Below are 21272 nucleotides of genomic sequence, written 5' to 3' on the forward strand. Positions count from 1 at the left end.
AAGGCTGATAGCAGCAGTCAAGAATGAAAAGTAAGAAGTTTGCATTTAGAAAAGAGAGCGACTTTACATGTCAGCACAATCACCGAATTTTATGGCCATGATCATGGGCAGTTAATGATATAAATAGATGACGGATACATTACTTTCCATTGTAAAGTAATTCACTTAGTCATTTCAGATCAAATATTAACAAGTAGTAGAATGCAACACATGTATCTCTTTACTGGACTTCCCTGGGATCAGTAAAGCAGACCAGTACAGACAAGGACTTTACTTTCACAAAGAGACAATGCTTGACTGTGTGGGAATGAGTTTTGTGTTGCTGCTCTCAGCAGTGGGAGCAGCAACAGTGGAGAGGTGAGTTTTGTTCATTAAATAGATCTGATCAGGGGTTGTTGTTTTTTTAAATAGATAATTACCTTCAAAATATTCTTAGCATACAAATCCTTGTGATGTTGGTATAAGTTGGACAAAGCTTTCACTTTTGTTACTTCCTTCTACTTCTGCTACTCTTCACTATTTGCTGACTTTCATTGTTTAAAGTGGTACACTGAAGATTAACGGCTGGGAAGCGTTCAAGATGTTAAGATGGTGTTGAGAATTTTAAAGTATTTTTAAAGAGTAAAAATGATCTACACATCGACACATCTGCACATCATCAGCTACAACCTGTTTAACTAAAAATAGCTTAAAGACAAATAAATATTAAAACTGAGATCATTTTGTATATTTATGTGTACACAAACAAGGAAGTTGTCTTGATGTAATTCTTTTATTATTATAAATACACATATATTCTAACTATATACAAAAGGGTTTTGAATTGGGGACAGGGGTCAATATGGGCTATGGGCTGAATATGGGATATTGTAAGACAGTTGAGCAGAGAGCAGGGCGTGGAGGGTTGTAAAGTATCCAATGGCCTAGTGAAAGAAACTTTATTGTGCTTTTAAATATATAATAATTTTTCATTTGGTGGTAGCAAGATTTTTTTTTAAGTTTAAACATGCTCATCTTCATCCTTCTTCTCTGTAATAATATGGAGGAGGCTGGCTGCTGTAGTCTATAGAGCAGGGGACCCGGGAGCAACTTGCAGCCCACGTCACCCCTACTTGCGGCCCGTATATTGACATGAAGAAATATAATTCAGTTTGGCCCTTGAAGTTACTTTTTTTGTTAGGGAGGATTTGTTTGTTGTTGAGTGCAATGTTAAAATAAGTTTTTTCTTTTTTGTACTACTTGAACACTTAAGTCGCCCTCACATGAGACGTCAGCGCCGGCAGTGGCCCACAGCTCATTTAAGTTTGAGACCCCGGCTCTAGAGCAAAGCATTTTCCTATTATAGCACTTCAGCTGCTCAGTAGTTCATGGCACCTTTTCTCTAATTTTTTATTTCATAATGTGTCAAACATGGTTGAACAGATTCCTTTACTAAACACCTATGTTGCTGTAATTTGTGCAGAATGTGGTTTTGTGAAAAATTTGACAATGGACCCTTGTACCATCACCGATGCTGGCTTTTTAGCTTGTACTGACCAACAGCTGGATAGACTGCCTTTGAAGCAGTTAAAAATTGATTATTGCAGGCTTGTAATTTTAAAAACTATTAACTACAACCCAGATAAAAGAGCATACTATTATTGAGGTATGATTAACGTCAACTGCTTCTCAAGATTTTCGTGTATTTTTTGTGCAACAGAGCCCAGTATGACTACTATAAATACCACCCCATGTCAGAGGTGAGACACACATAACTCAGATGCCACATCTCTCTCACACACATGCACACACACACACACACACACACATTTTTTAAAATATGCTGTTTATACAGCACTGTACAAAAGTCTTGAGCTAGCCCTCATTTTGTTAATGTTTTCCAAGAAAAACAGGAAACAGATGCAATAATTTACTGGAACATGCAACATTTATGGAAATGTGATAATTTTGCACCTCGCCCCTGACTCCTCCGTACAGATTGATCCCGATTTGAACCAAATCAACCTCATCACTCCATAAGACCAATTTTGGTTCAATTCAGTTTTATTTCTATAGCACCAAATCACAACAGTTGGCCAAAGGCACTTTCTTTGCTAAGTTGTCTATTATAGCGATGCAACACCGGTTTATCCCTTTAGATATGTGACTTTTTTAACTTCATATTTCCATAAGTTCATGGTGATTTAACAGTTGTTTAATGCACACACACACAAAAAAAAACAATACTCTTCTTGAAATGGCCAGATACAAGAACTGGACTGAAAATGGGTGAAAAAGAAGCAAGTTACCGAAGAAAAACTTTGAAGGATATCCAGAAAATCTGCAGAACTATTGCTAAAGACCCTAAGTCTGGAAGCAAATTATCAAGAAATGAGGGGTTTGATACATGTTTGTGCGTGTGTGGATATTAGAGAAAGACAGCTAACCAGTCAAACGTTTGTAAGACTGCAGTATATGTTGGTACTCCATTTTACAGATCACTAGCTGGATGGAACAGATGGTAAAGGATCACCCTGATGTTGTAACCGTGGTGAAATATGGAAAGACCTATGAAAGCAGGGATATTAGCTTGCTCAAGGTAAACAAAGTTTCAGATCACAAGCTGGCATATGCCAAATGGATACTGATGCACACGGATGTTTGATATTTGTTCTCCAGATTGGCCTGAATACTGGAAAGGAAAAGAAAGCTATCTGGATGGACTGTGGAATACATGCCAGAGAATGGATCGCTCCAGCCTTCTGCCAGTACTTTGTTAGAGAGGTAAGAGAGCTGCTGTCAATATACCTCCACCAGGACTCATAGGACCCTTCTAGGGGTAAAGTTAATGCTAGGGGGATTTTGTTAGCCACTTTTATTCTAGAAACAAGAACATTTCATTTTAAATAACGTATTTGGTATTGTAGTATTTCTTTTTAACTATTTTAAGTTTGAATTTTCCAGAACATGCATAAATTCTATTAAAAAGGGTGGAGATTAACCTAACCCTACCCCTAGTTTGATTGCCAGTGACCTGACCTGAGTGTGATTGATGTTAAAAGGCAATAAATATATAAATAAAATTAAGATTTACAGCAAATCTTCTAATTTGTTGTCCTGATTGTTTTCTGTTGTGAGGAGAAAACATCCTGTCTGACAAAATGAATCTAATTTAATAACTAAATGTCCTCCAGTGTGTCAGCCTGCCCCTGATGTGTGTTCGTCTGTTCCAAACAGATTCTGCAGACATACAAAACAGATGCCAAAATGGAAGAGATGATGAAGAACGTGGACTTCTACGTCACTCCAGTGCTCAATATAGACGGCTACATCTACACGTGGGAAAATAAGACAGTCAGTCCTCGTATTTGATAGATATTTACAGTATCCAATTACATTTCTAGGGTTATGCACTCAGGATCTCAAACCACAGATGAACAGGATATAATAGGATGATTATCTGAGTGACTGAAGATGTAACTGATTAAATGAGCCATAATTCAATCTTTGAAGAAATTTATTTCTTGTGCTCAAAAACCTTCAAGTACAAAATAATTGAATGTTTTACAGTAAGACACATGGAATAATAATGAACAGCATCAATTGCAGGAAGCATTTAATATCTACAAAAATGTTGTGCTGCCATTTTATTTATGACTGACTGAACATTTTGCTCCACTCAGACTCGACTGTGGAGGAAGAACAGGTCACCAGGTCCTGAGGACTGCAGCTGCTATGGCACCGATCTCAACCGCAACTTTGATGCCAACTGGGGAAGTGAGTGATGTAGCTGTTCTTCAGTGAAAGCTGATTGTTGCAGTCTTTCCTTTTTATTTAATTTTTTATTGCTGTTTTTGAAATTATGGCCAAGCATGAAACTCTCCTCAGGTCTTTGGAGAACTTTTGGCATCTTTTACCTTATTTCTGTGACTCACTGGTTTTATTAATGAAACTCTTTTCCACCAATCTGTGCTTAAACCATATGCATCACAGTTTTATGTACAATTCTAAGATTCATCAGTGTCTTCTCAAAAGAACTGGTTCCTAGCTAAACTCAGACACTACATAAACATCAAAAATGAAAGACAGACTGCCTGAGATAACTTAAATACACATCGTAGTCTAAGGAGCTTAGAAAGAAAAGCGTCTGGACTTCTTTAAGCTGCTTGAAGACATTTCACCTCTCATCCGAGAAGCTTCTTCAGTTCTAAGAGCAACTGGTGGAGAGTCCCAGATTTAAGCCCTATGGGAGTGTCCCCAAGAGGGTCATGGACCCCCTATTGATCCTCTACCTAATCACATGAATGAAGGTGTGAAAACGGGTGTAGGTCACAATCAGCCAAGGTTTCAGGTGTCCTATCATGTGATTTCCTGAGGTGAAAAGGCCCAGGGTGTGAGTGGGCGTTAAACCATCTGGGAAGGGATCACAAATCTGGATTATAGATGGCAGACAGTTGGTGTCGTAAACCACCTCCTCTGTTCAAAGATGGTCGTTCACAGTGCACATAAATGGCTTCTTTCACTCCTCTTTCAAACCGTCTGTCTTCTCTGTCCAAAATGTGAACATCGGCTTCCTCGAAAGGTCCTCTTGTTTGAGGATGCCAATGTTAATGCCCACTCACATCCTGGGCCTTTTGACCTCAGGAATTTATGATAAGGTGGGGCTAGGTTTCACAGCGGTTCCACCCAAAACCTTGGCTGATTTTGACCTGCCTACTGGTGGTGGTCAGAGGGCCCAGTGGCGCCAGTGTCCGGCAGCCTCGCCTCTGTCAGTGCGCCCCAGGGCGGCTGTGGCTACAATGTAGCTTGCCATCACCAGTGTGTGAATGGGTGGATGACTAAATGTAGTGTGAAGCGCTTTGGGGTCCTTAGGGACTAGAAAAGCGCTATACAAATGCAGACCATTTACCAAAGAAGTCCAGATGCTTTTCTTTCCAAGCTCTTTAGACTACGATGACCTGGATGACTGAGAACCTTCACAGACTTAAACACACATCTTTAAGTGTGCATTACTCTTATTCCCTATATACATGACAATAAAGTGCACACATTTCATTAATCAGACAACACTGTCACAACACAGGAGTCATGGTAAAGTTCTAAGTTATTACATGTCAGATGAACAAAGCTGACTCAGTGACTGCCAGGTTCCCAGGTCCTGTGGCTGCCAAAGAAGCCCAAATCATCACCTCCCATTTTGTAATGAATTGGCTGGGATGTCCTGGGAAGATTGGCAACGGTCTTGAATGTTTTAACTTGTGAATAATCTCTCTCAGTGTGGAATGATGAGCTTCAAACTCTCTGGAAATGCTATTATAAGCTCTCCCAAATTAATGGACAGCAACTATTACTTCTCTAAGAAGACTGCTGATGTCTTTTGTTCTTGGCATTGTGGTAACACACACCTGAGTTCTCCAAACCAGCAAACTGGCAACTTTTATAGAGGGGCTCAGACTTGCTGATGACCAATTAATGTAGTGAATCTGATTAGCAGGGCCTGGCTGCTACTTACTCTCTTAATTCTTATGTTACCAGGCAGGGTGTTCTAAAATTTTTAAAAACTCCACATCTGCATTTTGGCTTACGTTTTATAAAATAAATAATGTAAAATGTCATGCATCGTTGTTCATCTAAGGGAGTATCTACCTAGTTTGAAGACCTGCTAAGTACCAGATTATATGTATTTTATTATACTTTGATATGCAAAAGTTAGAAAACCTTAAAAAAAGACTACTTCTGTCAAGCGAGGGTGTGTCGCAGGCAGCGAGAGGACCCAAAATGTAGGACTTGGCAGTCAGGCTTAATTGAACTCAAACAGCTTTAATGCTGCAGCTCGCAAACAAAATACAAAACAACAAGACACACGACTTAAACTGACAACAGGAATGATGACATGGCAAAGATCAAAGGGAAACTGAGGACTTAAATAGACATGAGGTTTATCAGGGAAAGAGACAAAGCTGGGGAAAACAAGGCACAGGTGAACAGAATCAATTAAAGAGCAAGGGGGAACACAAAACCTGAAGGACAAGAGACTATCAAAATAAAACAGGAAACTAACTCTAAGATTAAAACACAGGAATTTAGCAGGCCAAAGTAAACACGAAGACAAAACTGACTAAACACAGACATATCAGAAACACAAGCTAGGCCTGGGGAACATAGGAGGGCTCAATACAAAATCAGAATGAAAACCTAACCAAAGGTAATATTTGAACTGAACACTACAACAAAGTCAAATGGGAAAAATCAAACAGAAAACGGAGTCCCAAACAGAAAACGCTGGGTACAAAACCCAGGATCATGACAACTTCCTTTTTACAGTGACTGTATCTACATACATGCTAGAATTGAAGTTCAGTGTTGCTTAGTGGAGAAAGACATGCTAAAAGTAAAGATGAAAGCAAAGAAAACACTAAACTTTGCTTCCTCCAATTTGCCAAAATCAAGATGCTAGTGCTAACGTAGCTTTAGCTTATCACGCTATACAAAAACCATTAAACCTCATCCGTGAATAGGAAACAATGTTAACAGACTCATATTTTGTTTGATGTTTGAACCAAGTAGCCAAAAAACGTTTATAAGTTATAGATATACCCATATGGAAAAGATATATATAAATCTTATAAAGTTTGTATCTGTCTTGTGTGAAACTTGTATGAAAAGCATATAAGTGTGAAAACAGATATAAGATCCCTTGAAAAATTATATAATGAAACTTGTATGTTTTGGATACTTACTAAAACAATGTATGAAAGTAATGAGAAAGTGGCCACTTTCATGAGTAAATCACATATAAGTTTTTACTATTTCTTTTCCGTATGGGTATGCTCCAAAGGTCAAAGTGTATATCATGACATCACCTAGAGACTTTGGACTCCATTTTGAAGCCTCAGCATTTGGTCACTTCCATTTTGTTTTTTTTAGAGTCACAAGTATTTGAAGATGAGGGTAGAGTGCAAAGTTATCTGCTAAAGCTATTGGCTTTGTTAGCAAGCTCCATTAAGTATAGACACACATATCTGTCAATTATTACTAAGCAACAAAACTGATAAAATACCAGAACTTTAATCACCGCTCATCCACGTACCAGGCTACATTACCTGTTAGATAATTCCATTGCAAATATCGCAACAGCAACAAACAGCAAAAACAATAGAGATATCCAGTTCAGTGACTTGAATTAGCAATGGTGAGACACTGTTTAACTACTTGTCTATAAAAAAAAACAAAAAAACAATTAAAACAGGAGTCTATGAGGTTTGACTCACTTTGGGAAGCAGCCTCAAGAGGAACTGTAATTTGTATCCTAATTCTTCAGTCCAGGGGTTACTACTACTTCAAAAGGTAAACTTGTGTTAATAGAATGTGAAAATAATCATGTTAATATTATATGCAATTCATATTGTCCTTCTTTGCCTGCACAGCCGTTGGGGTATCATTTGACTGTTGCTCAAACACCTACCCTGGAACCAAACCAACATCTGAGCCTGAGGCCAAGGCTGTAACTGACTTTGTAGGAAGCCGAAAGGACATCTTCCTGTGTTTCCTCACCATCCACTCCTACGGCCAGCTGATCCTGGTTCCCTATGGACACCCCAACTACACTGCCCCCAATTATAATGAGCTGGTATTTATATCAACAAATATAGTGATGCATTTTTTTACACTTTTCTGAGACACTCTTTATAGCTTGACAATGGTTATATCTGTGTGCATTTACATTAATAAAGAGGATAGCAAGTAAGGAAATGGGTAAATGCACTAGGACATTAAATTCATGCTCATGTGCCAAGAAAGAACAGTGCAGATGAGGTATTGGGTCAAAAATCTGGAGCCAAAATACCAAACTTTGGTTGGTCGTTTAGGGATTCAATTCTTCTAATCTTGTTAGGAATCCAAAACACTCAAAATAAATCACTGATAAAGACTCTCATCTTTCCCAAAGTAGTTCCCAGACTGACAACAAGATGCATGAGATCTTTTAAGTCCTGTAAGTTCCAAAGTGGGGCCTTCAAGAATTGGACTTGTTTGTCAAGCTCATCCCATGGATGCTTGATTGGATTGAGATCTTGGGAATTTGGAGGCAGAGCCCAAACCTCAAACTCATTGTTGTGTTCCTCAAGTAATTCCTGAACCAGTTTTCCATTGTTCTTCCTGAAAGAGGCCAGAGCCACCACGGAATACTGTAACCATAAAATGAAAGGGTGTACACGGCCTGCAACAATACTTAGGTAGGTAGGTAGATAGTACTGTCAGTCCTTCCATCCATGTGGTAGAACCCAAGGTTTCCCAGCAGGAAATTGCATCACACTGCCTCTGTCTGCCTCTGCATCCTGGTGCAACATGACTGGTCTACAGTTATGCCGCCCCATACAAAAGAAACTGTGATGAACCGGGTATTCTGACACCTTTCTATCAGAATCAGCGTTACATTTGTCTAACAATTTGAGCTACAGTAGCTTGTCTGTGGGAGCAGACCAAACAGGCCAGCCTGAAGCCACATGCTTCAGTGAGACTTGGCCACCGATGACCCTGTTGCTGTTTCACCAATGTTTTCTTCTTGGACAACTTTTGATAGATACTGACCACCACAGACCAGGAACACCTCACAAGAGCTGTAGTTTTAAGATTACCCAGTTGTGTGGCCAGTTACTCAATTACTCACTTAAGCTTGCCCACTTTTCTGCTTCTAACACTTCAACTCTGAGAACAAATTGTTTACTTGATCCCTAATACATTGTACCCACAAACAGGTGCCATGATGAAGAGATAATCACTGCTATTCACTTCACCCATCAGTGAATCGCAGATATATAGAACAGCTACAAGGGTTTAAGTTTTTGCTGTTAAATAAAAGACATATATATAGCATTCTGACAAGTTTCATTTCATATCAGTCTTGTATAATGGCAGCCTAGTGGGGCAGACATTAGTGTTGTCACACTCATCCCGGTGCCTGGTGACTGGTTCCAGCTTCCTCCCACCCTCCAAAGACATGTAGGTCAAGCTGACTTTAGATATGGGTTAGATAAAGCTTTTAGCGGTCAGTAATATTGTGAATGAGCTAATATAAACACTAATCTGTTTCCAATAGTATGATGTATAATTTTTTTTTAAACTGTATCAAAATAAATTAATGCATTGTCATGTAACCAATTTTCTACTTTAAAAAAAGAAAGAAAAAAGATAGAGTTCATTGTTTTACCTTTACTTTGTGGTACAAAATTGTCAACAGAGCTTTAGGAAAGATCTCTGTAAAATACAAATAAGTACAGCAGTGAAATTCTGCATTACCTCTTAAAAGGTACAAAACTTACTTTGGTTTTGGAGAGTGTATTTTCTGAGATTACATATAATTTTTAAACTCCTGATGCAGATCGTTTGTTGTGATTAAGATGAATCTAGTAGGACCATTTTGATGTGGAACATTTGCAGGTGAAAAATAATCAATCACAATATAAACCATGTGACACCATGTCCCATGCACACTTGTTATTTCAGCCATCCCATACCAGATAATGTAAAGACATTTTTATATGTCTGGCTTTGCTAGATTTTATTTAGCTAGCTGATATTAAAATTACACGACTGAGTCTTAGTTACCAAAAGAAAATATAAAAAAAAATAATGCTCTCTAACTTGCGTTGATGATTCAGTACTTTTAATTGCTTTTAACTGAGTAGAGGCTGGAAAGCAGCCATTATATATGCATGAAAACTCAAAGTCCACAAAGAACAGTAAATTTTAAGAGGAGTAACAACACAGCTGAACTGATCACAGCCTGTCCAATAAATCTACTGGAGCTTACAGTACAAATTATTTTGGAAGTTTTATTAACACTAGTCTGATTTCAGTATATCTATACTTGGGTATCTTCACTTTCCAAACCCAGCATTAACTTCTGTACAAAAAGGATTAAGATGAACCATAAACCATGCAAAGCTACTCCAACAGAATCAAAGGATAAACATATAGAATAGGATAAGGGAACAGTAGGTCACAAATACTCATGGAGCACCATAACTTTTAAAACAGTATTGATTGCCTTATACAGTTAGTGGCATCTCATATCTTTCCTCTGAACTTTTATTAATGAAAACATACACCTCCAGATTCTGTGGACTCATGTTTAAGTGACTGTATGCAAAAATTCCTTTCTAATTCCTCAGATGATGGTCGGAAAGGGTGCAGCAGAAGCAATTTGGAAGGTTCACGGGATGAACTACACTGTAGGAGCCTCGCCTGATGTACTATGTGAGTTTACAAATCAGCTGCTAATTATAATAAAATAAACTGCCCATATCTTTAAATATTATGTTTGAAGGATTTTTAGGTGGTTCAGAAATGTAACTGCTAAACTCTTTCTCCAGACGCCAACTCTGGTTCATCCAGAGACTGGGCTCGAATGCAGGGGATCCCCTTAACCTTCACCTTTGAGCTCAGAGATAACGGGACGTACAGCTTCGAGCTTCCTGAAGACCAGATCCAGCCTACCTGTGAGGAGGCCTACAGCGGGGCTCTGCACATCATCACCTATGCCCACGACAAGACCTTTAGCGGTGCTGTAGCCAACGCTGCTGTGACCCTTTGGTCCATACTGTTAGCAGCGGGTGTCACTGGAGCCACCCTCATGTGAGGTGGAGAGCTGTTTGATTTCAGCCATCCTGCTGTATAAGGCACTCATATTTAGTTCTTCACCTCAAAGTCAGATTTAGAAACAGGATAAGCTTTAAAGGTTCAGTATTTGCTGGAAAGAAAAAGAACAGTTAATGTAGAATTCTTGTGCTCAAATTTTCTTTTATAATAAATAGAATAGTACTTACAGAGCATCTCCTCAGCAAATGTCCTTTTTCACAAGGTTTAAAGAAAGTGATTCTCCCCAATAATATTAGGACATAAACATTGTTTAAAATGCACTTTTTTCTTGCATTGTTTGTTTGTCAAGGCTAACAAACTGAGAAACTTGAATGCCTTAAATAAAAATACTGGCAGTGGCGAGTGCAACCGCTCAGCGTCCAGTAGCTGCACCTCTGGTATGAATTTCAAAATCCTGCCTTGCCTTTTTCTCAAGTTATTGCATTCACAAGATTTTCACAAAACTTCACTCTGACCTTGAGGTCAGGGTCACTGAGATTTATTGCATTATTTCAGAAAATACAGTATGTAATGTAAAAAAAAAAAAAAAAAAGACATGTGAGACAACAGCAGTTTTTAAACAGTGTTCCTGTATTATCCTTGTGGATTAACAGTTTTTCATAATATAACTGGAGGTTTCAGGGTCAACTGTCTTTGTTCCTGAATGGTTGAAAGCCTTGTTGCCTCAAGCGGGCCAGTGGCATGAAGAGCTGCTGCTCTGGAGGAAAATCATCCCAGCGTGTCCACGTCCAGCCTGCAAAATGAGAAAGCAACACATTTTGTTTCATCAGCTGCTCACTGGGTGCTTAGTGGAGGTGCTTTCCCCCCACTGAAAAACAGCAGTCCCACTTCACATACCTTCATTTTTGTCTGGTTCCAGGTTTTGTGGCTCCCCTGACTGCCTGTCCAACTCTCCTTGCATGAATATGGTAACATAATGGTACTGTTCCTCCAGCTTGATGGCGTTAACTACTGATGCAAAGTGGGTGTTCACCAAACCCACCCCAGCTTCTTCCAGCACCTCTCTTAGGGCACATTCCTCCCAAGTCTCCCTTTGAATGAAATAAAAAAAATAACATCTTATTTAACATTAGCTAAAGTACATTAACGGGCTTCTAAGGCTATTTCAGCTCTTTCTGCCTCCATTGTCTGCATGCATGGGAGTGCAAAAAAAAATTAGCAGCACTCCTGAGTTGTTTTGTTTTCATTTTTATACTGAGAAAATGTAATCTGTTCACAATTTCCAATTTGCCAAAAAAATGTTTTGGTCCAAAGTTTGGATGTATATGGAAGAGAGAATTGCAGAGCAAGCTGGATGAAGTGGTAGAGACTGTGCTCCCAGGCAGGAGGCAAAGAGGAAAACCACAAATATGACTGGTGGCTGTTGTGAAGGAGGATATGCAGAAGGTTGGTATGACAGTAGACGCATTTATGCTCAAACATTGCGTCAGACGTTAAAGTGCAACAAAACATATTGGAAATGGGTCCAGAGACCATTTTTAATTAAATATAACGTAAAAACTATTTGATAAATGAAGCTAAAAATTTAGCAGCAATCATTACATATATCAAAACTTTTCACCATAAAGTTTTAAGGCAAATCTGAGCTGATCAAGCAGAGAAGAATGCATCATTAGCATATATCACAGGTAATGGGATAAAGATGGTGTGGGACCTCTCGTCCCCATATTTCAGCCGGTTAGGGGACGGAACTACACCTGGTTGTCGCACGCCAACCACTTTAATTAAAGAGAAAGAAGAAGAAGAAAACTATGTCAGATTTATGAATGGAGTCTACAACGTCAATGTATACCCGAACTCCAGGTGACCTCCTGGGAGCTGGTATGTCCCTTTTCCCACCGCACTCTTCCGTTTGCCCAAGAGTACACAGCCTGGGTGAGCCGAGTCCGTTACCAGCACCCCGACCCCGACTCCAGGACGTTTAACGACATTATTTGGCATCTGAACGAAACTGAAAAATGGCTCCGAAATGAAAACAAGTTAGTTCAAATCACGCGACACCGCTATGCTACACAGTAGAGAAGCTCTTTGGATGACACAAGAAGCGTCTCCACCTTGTACTTCCGTGTTCGCTTAAAGCAAGCCGTGTCTGTTCTTGAGTTAGCGTTAAGTCGTTTTTATTCCGTCAATCTGGGTAGCAACAGTGATAAGCCGATATACTACCTTATATTATTAGTTCTATTTATCCGCTTCTTTTTAATTTAGTTAAATAGAAATGACTCGCACATTGTTCACTTTTGTCAACATTCGGCAAGTGGAACGGGTTATTTACAGGCTATTGCTTTAACATGAGTGCAGCACTGCCATCTAGTGAGTGGTTGTGGTTACACTAATAAAAGACCTGAGTTCAGGTATAAAAGTGTACAACAGTGGAGATTAGGGGCTCAGAAACTACTTTATTCATGATAAAGTTACAGTTCAGCAGTCTTTATTTATTTAAAAGATTTCAACTGACAAATAGTTCAGTTATTTGAAGGCAAACACAATGCAGAGAAAAGGTCAGGAAGATAATAGTTGGATATGTGCAACAGCAGTTTAAATCCTCATGTGGAGAGGAAAACTAATATATTTAATGGGTTTTTCCGATTATGGTACAGGCTCACACTGTGTTAGCGTTGTAATTACCACTGTTTTTCCAGCATGTAGACATCAATTATGGTGTGAAAAGTCATCAGACTCTGAGCACAAAACATTTATATTAAAAAAAAAAAAAATTACTGCCCAAAGATACCCACCACATCCTCTCTCCTATCTACTGCTGCTTTAGCTAACATGTTCCTCACCCAAAGTTAAGTCTTATTCAAAGATGACCGTGCAAACGTGTCGGGTTTTTTTTTTTTTTTTTTTTTACTTTCCAGTCTGTTCCCGGTGAAAATTTGTTGGTGAGTATTCTTTGTAGTGTCACATTTACTGTCTGATCAAAAGGAAGTCTGTCATTATCCAGTAAAAGCTTTTGTGAAACTGCAGATTAAAAGGAGTCAGAGCAACCTCCCAAATAAATGAGGCCAAAATAAACAGTGCATAATGGGCAGAAAGGAAGCTGGTTAAAATACACAAATTAGCTGGATTTGGATTTGCACTATTTGTGCCTATTTTCAAGGAGGCTGATGCTGGTAGTGAGACATTTTGGGAAAGTAACTGTGCCCAGTCTTTTGGACAGACACCTGAAAGTTGACTATTTTTCATCGTTTAATTGCAACACCCTCCATCAGATGTGTTCTATAGCTGCTCATGAAACTTGCAGAAAGATGCTGATATATTTTGGACAGTCCTACAAAACTATTTTAGGTTGTCAGTATTTCTCAGATGTCTTAATTGAACATGCCTTATTAGGTCATGCCACAGTGCTTCAGTGGGTTACCCCCTGTATCATTTTTGATACATAGAGATTTTATGTGTTTTTGAGACTTCTACAAGTATCTTTTTTTTTTTTTTACTCCCTTGACCTTTCCTTAAAGCTAAACTGACGTGTTGCCTTTCACAAACAAAATATTTCAACAGCAGGTGGGCGGGGCTTCCTAAGATCAGGGGTGGGGGAACTCCAGGCCTCAAGGGCTGGTGTCCTGTGGGTTTTAGATATAATCCTGGGTCAGCACACCTGAATCAGATGATTAGTTCATTACCAGGGCTCTGGAGAACTTCAAGAGGAGGTCATTTAGCCATTTAAATAAGATGTGTTGGATCAAGGACACACCTAAAACCTGCAGGACACCGGCCCTTGAGACCTGGAGTTCCCCAACACTGATGTAAATATTAGAGATATCCATCTCACTGACGTACCCCAGAGGTAACTATGGGGGAAAAAATACTGAAACTGAACAGTCAGCATGAATTTTGCAGGGATTAATTGAACATAACTCATTGTAGACACTTTCTGTGTTCAAAGCTACTCATTGGTTAATGAAAACTTTTACCACACTGTTTTACTAACAAACAATATATTCTGTCCCCAGACAACTTTCAGCTATTCTGACATTTCTATATTTATTTTTTTTAATAAATATCCTGTAAACATTTAGCAATACAAATAACTTGAATAAGTGATCGCAACGTGAACACTGTAAAAATGTTGAGTCTCAGGTGGACTCGGGGAAGACAGGACTAGCACCGTTGAAATGCAAAGCCCTGGCCTTAATTCAGCATCAGTTGATATCTCAGCAACACACGAATGTCTTGGAAACAAAATTTAAATGTCTTGTTTTTATTTATAGATGTAGTTCATTTTATAAGATGTTTTAATTCATTTTCTTTTAAAACAAACTTCTACATCTAACATTCTAACTGTATGTACACTCACTGGCAACTTTATTGGTTGCACCTTGCTAGTACCAGGTTGGGCCCTCCATTTGTCTTCAGAATTGCCTTAATAGACCATGACATAGATCCATCCAGGGGCTGGAAAGTCTGGTAATACATGGTACGGCTCATCAACTCTGGAAATCCTCCAGATATTTTGGTCCCTGCTGATATGATAGCATCACATAGTTGCTGCATTTCTCTGTATTTCTGTGGCAGAGGTTTTGTTGATTTGTCTGATGATAGGTCAGTTTTTTTCTATATTGTAACCACATCTATTCTAATGTTTACCACAAAGCAAGGACTGAATTTTTCAATTCTTCTATACCAATAATAATCTCATTTATCTTGTGGCCGTATAGGGGGACTTAAGCGTACATGTACTACTAGACTGAAAAGACTAGAATTAAATAAGAGTAATATGCTGCTTAGAGTTTAATACCTCAGCGTTACAATCTAATAATGTTAAATTGTCCTCATAATAAAGGAATAATCTACTCAAGTAGATTTTGCTACTACATGTAGTAATATTTACTTTCATAAAGAGCCCGAATATCTGTGCCATACTTTGTGATGTGCGGATTTGTCCACTCACACCTTTGGTTTCCTGGCATTCCACAGTTTTCCACCGACACCCGTTCTCCCCGCTAGACCTGCCTGGTGGCTCTGGTCCCGCCCAGCTCACCTGAGAGTGACAGACACTTTCCTCCTGTGAACCCAGGCTTCACACTACCTTCTGAATCTCTGGAGCTTGTTCTTCCATTCTTTGCGTGTTTAAAAGTCTCTGACTTGCTAACCATTTTGACTCTTTTTTTTTTTCTTTTTTTTTCTTTCATTAACAGCATTATGAGTGCAAAGCTGTGGACAGAGGAGCAGTTTAACTGCCCCGTGTGTCTGGATCTGCCAAATGATCCTGTCACCATCCCTTGCGGTCACAGCTACTGCATGGCCTGCATTAAGGACTACTGGACTAAAGATGACCCCAAAGGGATCTACAGCTGCCCTCAGTGCCGTCAGACCTTCTGCCCCAAGCCCTCCCTGTCCAGGAACACCATGCTGGCAGAGGCTGTGGAGCAGCTCCGCAAAGGAGCCCTCAAATCTGAAGTGCGTCAATCCATGCGACTCGCCAAAGAGAAGCTTTCCTCCTCGGTCGTACCATGTGACATGTGCAAAAATGAAAAACGAGCTGCAGTCAAGAGCTGCCTGGTGTGTATGAGCTCCTACTGCGAGGCCCATCTGAAGCCTCACCAGACAAAGAAATCCCTAAAGCAGCATGAGCTCATCCCACCGACAGGCAACCTGGCCGAAAAGATCTGCACCCAGCACAAATACCTGCAGGAGTTCTTCTGCCGACAGTGCAAGATGTTCATCTGCTGGCTGTGCACCAGCAACCAGCACAAAGGCCACGAGAGCGTGTCCACCAAGGTCGAAAGGCTGGAGAAGCAGGTAAGCAGAGGATGGGTGCTACATAATGACTGGGGCCAGTCAGACAGTTACCAGGGTGATCTAAAGTAAAATTAAAATGACTGGTTTGGGTGTTGGGAAAAATCTCCATAATTTTGTAAATGGAAGTTTACAGTCAATATTCTATAAATAAAGCATATCCGCCCTTCTCTGTGCTGTCCATTATTGTGTATAAAAGGTTTATTTGAAAGAAGTCAGTTATTTCCTTTTGTGTGCGACGCCGGGTGCAGCCAGGCTGAAGACATTCCTAACAACATTCCTAGCCTAGTCATTCATAATGCTCCACCCTCTCACGTTGTCTTCTGTGCCACCTACACACCTGCTTCCTTGTCTGTGGGTTTGTTTCTCTGATCTCGTGTCACGGCGTGCGTCTCTGCAGAAATTGCTGTCCGACCTGCAGTCAGCGAACCAACAGAAGTTGAAAGAGAGAGAGCAGGAGCTGAAAGACATGAAGAAGATGATGGAGCAGATGAAGGTTGGTCAGAATGAGACTTTTTTTTTTTTTTTTTTTTTTAAATGGAAAACAGGTTTTCTACAGGGTTTAAATAATATGATGGTGGTTTAGGGGCCTTAATTAGTTTTGTGTGTTCCTTGTGTGCGCAGCGTTCTGCTGATGTGGTGCACAATGAAGCGGAGCAGGTGCTGTCAGAGCTGCTGCGCTCTATGGAACGTCTTCAGGAGCTGCTGGAGGAGGTGATGGATCAGGCCAACCAGGAGAAGATGGGCCATGCACAAGAAGTTACAGATAGTCTGGAGGCTGAGATCAAGGAGCTGAAGAAAAGGGACACTGAGATGAAGGACCTGGCAAGCTGTGAAGACAACATCTACTACCTGCAGGTAGGCCGGACTGTGAAGCTCACTGAGTGAAAATATTGATCATGGACACAGCAGTGATTGCTTATTCTTTACACGTCTTATGACAGAAGGATAACAGCAAGAGTGTTAGGGAAAGTGTACTAGATGGTAATGAAACCTTTGGAGACAATGGCACTGTGGAAACGCTAAGGTTTTTGTTGGGAGTGACATCACATTGAGCATTTTGGAGACAAAATTAGAGCAACATGGTTAAGGTGCAAAGGCGACAGTGGATATTTTGAATTTTGAAGGATGTTAAATGGAGAGTTTGAGGCAGGTGGAAAAGAGGAAGACCACAGAGCAGGATATACAGTAATTTTTTTCTGAATCTCAAGACTCCTGATATCCTGATTAAATAATTTTTGTTGTGTTTTTTAACTAACTGCCATGTTTCCTCAGACATACGAGTCTATGAGCAGTCCTCTTGAGTCTGGGGATCTGCCAGCTGTGAAAGTCAATCACGAGGCTTCCTTTGAGCCTGTACGAGATGCCATCCTGGGTCTCAGGGAGCGAGTGGAAGATCTATGCAACCAGGAGCTGGGCAAGATCACTAAACAAGGTCTGTCCAAAGAGGCCTTTTGTTCTTATTCTGTCTTATTTTGTACCTCATTTAATGTAATTATCTGTGTTCTTTTAAAGTGAATGACACAACACTGTTCGCTCTGGGAGACTGTAAGTTCCAGGCATTGTTTATAGTTCGTTTTTGTTTTTTTCCAGCGTAATTATTAATGCATTCAAGTTTAGTGTGGTTTTTTTTTTTTGTTTTTGTTTTTTTTAATTGAACTTCTTCTAATCTTAGCCAACCGAAGCGGACAGAAAGGAGGGATTTTAAAATGTAAGGTTTGAATTTTCTTATTAAATCCAAATAAACGTTTTCACATTTTGCATGATGTTGGCAGAAAGATACCGATTTTCCTTTTTCTCTAGTGTTTTCTGGTCTCAGTGCCCGCAACACAAACGCCCGTCCACAGGGTATGTTTGGTGTTTTTTTTTCTGACCACATTTTGTCTAACATGACTGCATATTTACATCTTGTCGTCCAAGCTTGTTTAAATATTTGAAATAATTTGTAATTTCATTCTTTTTCTACAGCTTCTACACCCACTATCTCAATTGGAGGGCGAAGTACAGACAAACGAGGACTTGGTACTGTACTCTGATGATTGTTAAGCTTCATTTGACAACGTACAAAGGATTTCCCTGACATTGTCACTTTTTTTTATTCAGGTATAGGACTCAGGACTCAAGATGTGAGGAGCAGAGACACAGCACGAGGTGAGAGTTTGTATTTGTGCCGCTGTTTAAGCATTAATTTAAATTTCGCTCACAGCAGGGATAAAGTAGAGAAAAGTTTGTTTCAAAAGTCAGTTTCTTCCTTGGTTTTTAGACAGAACTAACACAAGCTCACCCAGACTGCAGGACAAACAGAGGAGAGAAGACAGAGATGCATGTGAGTTGACACTGGCATTAATATCATCACCCTTCATGATAATAATCTGGTTTTTACTTCCTACTGCAAGGTGTTTTTTTTTCTGCTTAAATGACAGTTCTTCCTTATTTTTAGTCAAGGCACATTGTGTTGAGTTACTCGACATTTGCATTTTCTGTGGCTCAGTTTCTCTTTATTAGAGTCACTGGGCTAACAGTATTCTCACTTAGGCAGAGGGTGGCTGTCTACAGGTCAGTCCTGGGTGGTGGTTCTTCTGCTGCTTAATCTTGCTAGCAGCACACCATCATCTGCACCTGTTCTATGCTAAAGGCAGATAGCGTGTACGCATTGCGATTGCCACACACAGAGCTATGCAGATGACACTCAATTATACATACTTATTATTACACAGGGAGCACTTTCTTATTAGACTGGAAAAGCATTATACTAAATGCCAGTCCATTTCCATTAAGCCTCATCCACAGTGACTTGGATGTCAGGTATGACTTTGTAGCTGCTTTGTTGCTAACAGGAAGACATTCATACGCTAATACAGTAAACCTGGTGTAAATCTGGTGAACAGAGTACATCGGCTAAACATCAGTGTGTTGATATTCTCATTGTAACACATGTAAATCTATTTCATGTTGCACCATGAACGCGTTAGTAATTGTGAGGTGGGCCTTCTGCTGTTGAAAGACACAAAACTATTGTTGAAACTCAAACAGAACTTAAACAGTTTGTATTCAATTGCATTTAAGAAATATATATAACAGTAGTTATATTTAAGGATGTCTGATTACTCAGGCCTCACTACGTACCTTTACTTCAGTCTTTTCTTTTTTCATTTTCAATGTCAGTTTTAATTCTTGAACTATAATCATTTGCGTGATTTTTAGATTCCTAAAAGTCTTTTTTTTGTCCTTTGTATTGACATTCATTGTATCCACTGCCTAATGACACTATTTTAGCTTTCATCCCTATCCCCTTTTTTAAATTGGGGGCCTTAAATGGCCATGTCAGCGATATCAGCTCTCATAGTCTCTTTGCTCATACAAAACTTTGAAACTTTGTCCATGTTTAATATGACCATACCCCATCGTAACAAACAGAAAACAGGGAAAGGTATAATGGTCACCTTTAAGTGACATTCTAAGATGAGACGTTTTTTATAACAAAGAAGCACTAGTGACTAATATTAAATCTCAGTGTAAACTCTGGACTCTGTGACCACTGTGAACATATTTGAAGTGACGTTAAATCGGTTGTGCATGAAGTACCATAGATAACCGATAAAAGCAGATGATGTTCTGATACCATACTGATGTTGTCACCAATCACTTATATTTGCCATAGACACTTTAAATTTTGATTTAAAGTTTATGTAAACACTTAATTTTCGTATGGCTTCGATAAATTAAACTCAATTTTATTCCATGTGTCTTCCAAAAAGTGAGGGAGCCTAACCCCAGAGCCAGCACCAGATCCAACATCAGCATCGGGTCCAGCATCAGCCACAGACTGAGCCCCAGAGCTAGCCCCACCCCCAGCCGCAGAGAATCTCAGTCACTCTGGAGCAGGTCTAGCCAGAGCCAGGCCACAACTCCTACTCCAGTCCCAGCAAGCCTCACTCCTGCTCCTACGCCTGCTCCTGCTCCAGCACGGGCATCTACTGGACGTATGTTTGGATTGTTTCCATTTTCTGTCACCTGCTTTCAAAAATAAGTTTTCAAAAATTAATAATAATATTAATACAGCTTTGACAAACACTATGACATGGATTTGACATCTGATTCATGGTATTCTCAGATTTTAGTCGAATGGCGTCGATCAGCAGCATCTTCCGCTCCAATCGCCGTGGCACCAGCCAGGCTACTCCAGCCGCACAGGCCAGCAACACACCGTCCGCAGGAGGAAATCCATGTAGGACCTGACTCCAACAACACTCATACTCTCTTTGCAATCTCAGTAACCAAACCATTAAGTGACTAGTAGATGGGGTGTTTCTGAAGAAAAGATGAAAAAGTGGTTAACATGGTTACATTAAAAAGTTCACTTTTTATAAAAGAGGTTCAAATTAAAGTAAAAGTAGTTCAAGTGTCAGTTTAAATGACGCTTCGTTTCAGTTTAGGCTTTGATAGGTTTTGGTGTTGATCATGAAAATGAAGGAAGACATAAATGTCAGTGCTGAATAAAGCTGAAGTGTCAGTTTGAGTTAGAAAAAAGTGCAAGCAACAAGTGAAGCTGGGAATCAGCTGAAGTAAAAGTGCTGGAAAAGTCGATCATTTAAATAGTTTAGTTGCAGTGACATTGAAGTGTAGAGAATAAAGCAAGCTGGATGAGAGGGAGAAAAGGAGTTACAGATCGCTGTGTACTTTACAGGACAGTGAGTGGAAGTGTCAGCTGATGTGTAAAAACTGAAAGTTGGAGCAAGTGTTGTTCAAAGGAGGAAGCCTGAAATGTTTTGAAGTCGAGGTGTGAGGAGTTGGAGTGACGGCATGAATATCGTTTAGCATGTAAGCAGTGAAAGCATTGAAACATCTGTTGATGTTGAAAGATCCGAAACTCAGTACCAGTAATAAGGGGGGGG

At 39.7% G+C, this 21272-nt stretch overlaps 3 protein-coding genes across 6 annotated transcripts in view; 2 read left to right on the forward strand and 1 right to left on the reverse strand.

Moving 5' to 3' along the window:
* The first annotated feature begins 239 nt into the window (after nt 1-239).
* On the forward strand, nt 240-11109 carry cpo (carboxypeptidase O). The gene is made up of 9 exons (XM_005933899.2): nt 240-357; nt 1700-1739; nt 2477-2578; nt 2659-2763; nt 3217-3333; nt 3663-3756; nt 7407-7609; nt 10152-10236; nt 10353-11109. The coding sequence occupies exons 1-9, from the start codon at nt 290-292 to the stop codon at nt 10616-10618; spliced, it is 1080 nt and encodes a 359-aa protein (XP_005933961.1). The 5' UTR covers nt 240-289; the 3' UTR covers nt 10619-11109.
* A 79-nt stretch (nt 11110-11188) lies between these two features.
* Nucleotides 11189-12694, reverse strand: nudt15 (nudix (nucleoside diphosphate linked moiety X)-type motif 15). The gene is made up of 3 exons (XM_005933898.3): nt 12431-12694; nt 11476-11669; nt 11189-11371 (listed from the first exon to the last, which is right to left on the reverse strand). The coding sequence occupies exons 1-3, from the start codon at nt 12577-12579 to the stop codon at nt 11262-11264; spliced, it is 453 nt and encodes a 150-aa protein (XP_005933960.1). The 5' UTR covers nt 12580-12694; the 3' UTR covers nt 11189-11261.
* The window catches only part of trim25l (tripartite motif containing 25, like), a 24870-nt gene continuing 15868 nt past the window's right edge, over nt 12271-21272 (forward strand). The window contains exons 1-13 of one of the 4 annotated variants that reach the window (XM_005933894.3): nt 12271-12459; nt 15777-16380; nt 16778-16873; nt 17002-17235; nt 17653-17812; nt 17893-17925; nt 18053-18088; nt 18181-18225; nt 18346-18399; nt 18481-18528; nt 18641-18703; nt 20136-20360; nt 20492-20605. In XM_005933894.3, coding sequence (XP_005933956.1) covers nt 15781-16380; nt 16778-16873; nt 17002-17235; nt 17653-17812; nt 17893-17925; nt 18053-18088; nt 18181-18225; nt 18346-18399; nt 18481-18528; nt 18641-18703; nt 20136-20360; nt 20492-20605 — 1708 coding nt within the window. In that variant the 5' untranslated portion in view covers nt 12271-12459; nt 15777-15780. Of the gene's footprint in view, nt 12460-12510; nt 12618-14331; nt 14426-15776; nt 16381-16777; nt 16874-17001; nt 17236-17652; nt 17813-17892; nt 17926-18052; nt 18089-18180; nt 18226-18345; nt 18400-18480; nt 18529-18640; nt 18704-20135; nt 20361-20491; nt 20606-21272 lie in introns of those variants that run through there. The other 3 variants (XM_005933897.3, XM_005933895.3, XM_005933896.3) reach the window with 3 other exon arrangements.

Source organism: Haplochromis burtoni, unplaced genomic scaffold (genome assembly GCF_018398535.1).
Source record: "Haplochromis burtoni strain Fernald_Lab_line unplaced genomic scaffold, NCSU_Asbu1 Contig_139, whole genome shotgun sequence".
In the NCBI taxonomy this organism is placed as follows: Eukaryota; Metazoa; Chordata; class Actinopteri; order Cichliformes; family Cichlidae; genus Haplochromis; species Haplochromis burtoni.

Bases quoted from the DNA above. Each gene is read 5' to 3' on its own strand.
- cpo (XM_005933899.2), top strand. From the start codon at position 290: ATGCTTGACTGTGTGGGAATGAGTTTTGTGTTGCTGCTCTCAGCAGTG. The intron at 358-1,699 runs GTGAGTTTTGTT...TTTGTGCAACAG, and splicing joins GGAGCAGCAACAGTGGAGAG to AGCCCAGTATGACTACTATA. The intron at 2,579-2,658 runs GTAAACAAAGTT...TTTGTTCTCCAG, and splicing joins GGGATATTAGCTTGCTCAAG to ATTGGCCTGAATACTGGAAA.
- nudt15 (XM_005933898.3), bottom strand. From the start codon at position 12,579: ATGCCAAATAATGTCGTTAAACGTCCTGGAGTCGGGGTCGGGGTGCTG. The intron at 11,670-12,430 runs GTATACATTGAC...TTTCATTCAAAG, and splicing joins GGAGGTCACCTGGAGTTCGG to GGAGACTTGGGAGGAATGTG. The intron at 11,372-11,475 runs GTATGTGAAGTG...CTCATTTTGCAG, and splicing joins GGAACCAGACAAAAATGAAG to GCTGGACGTGGACACGCTGG.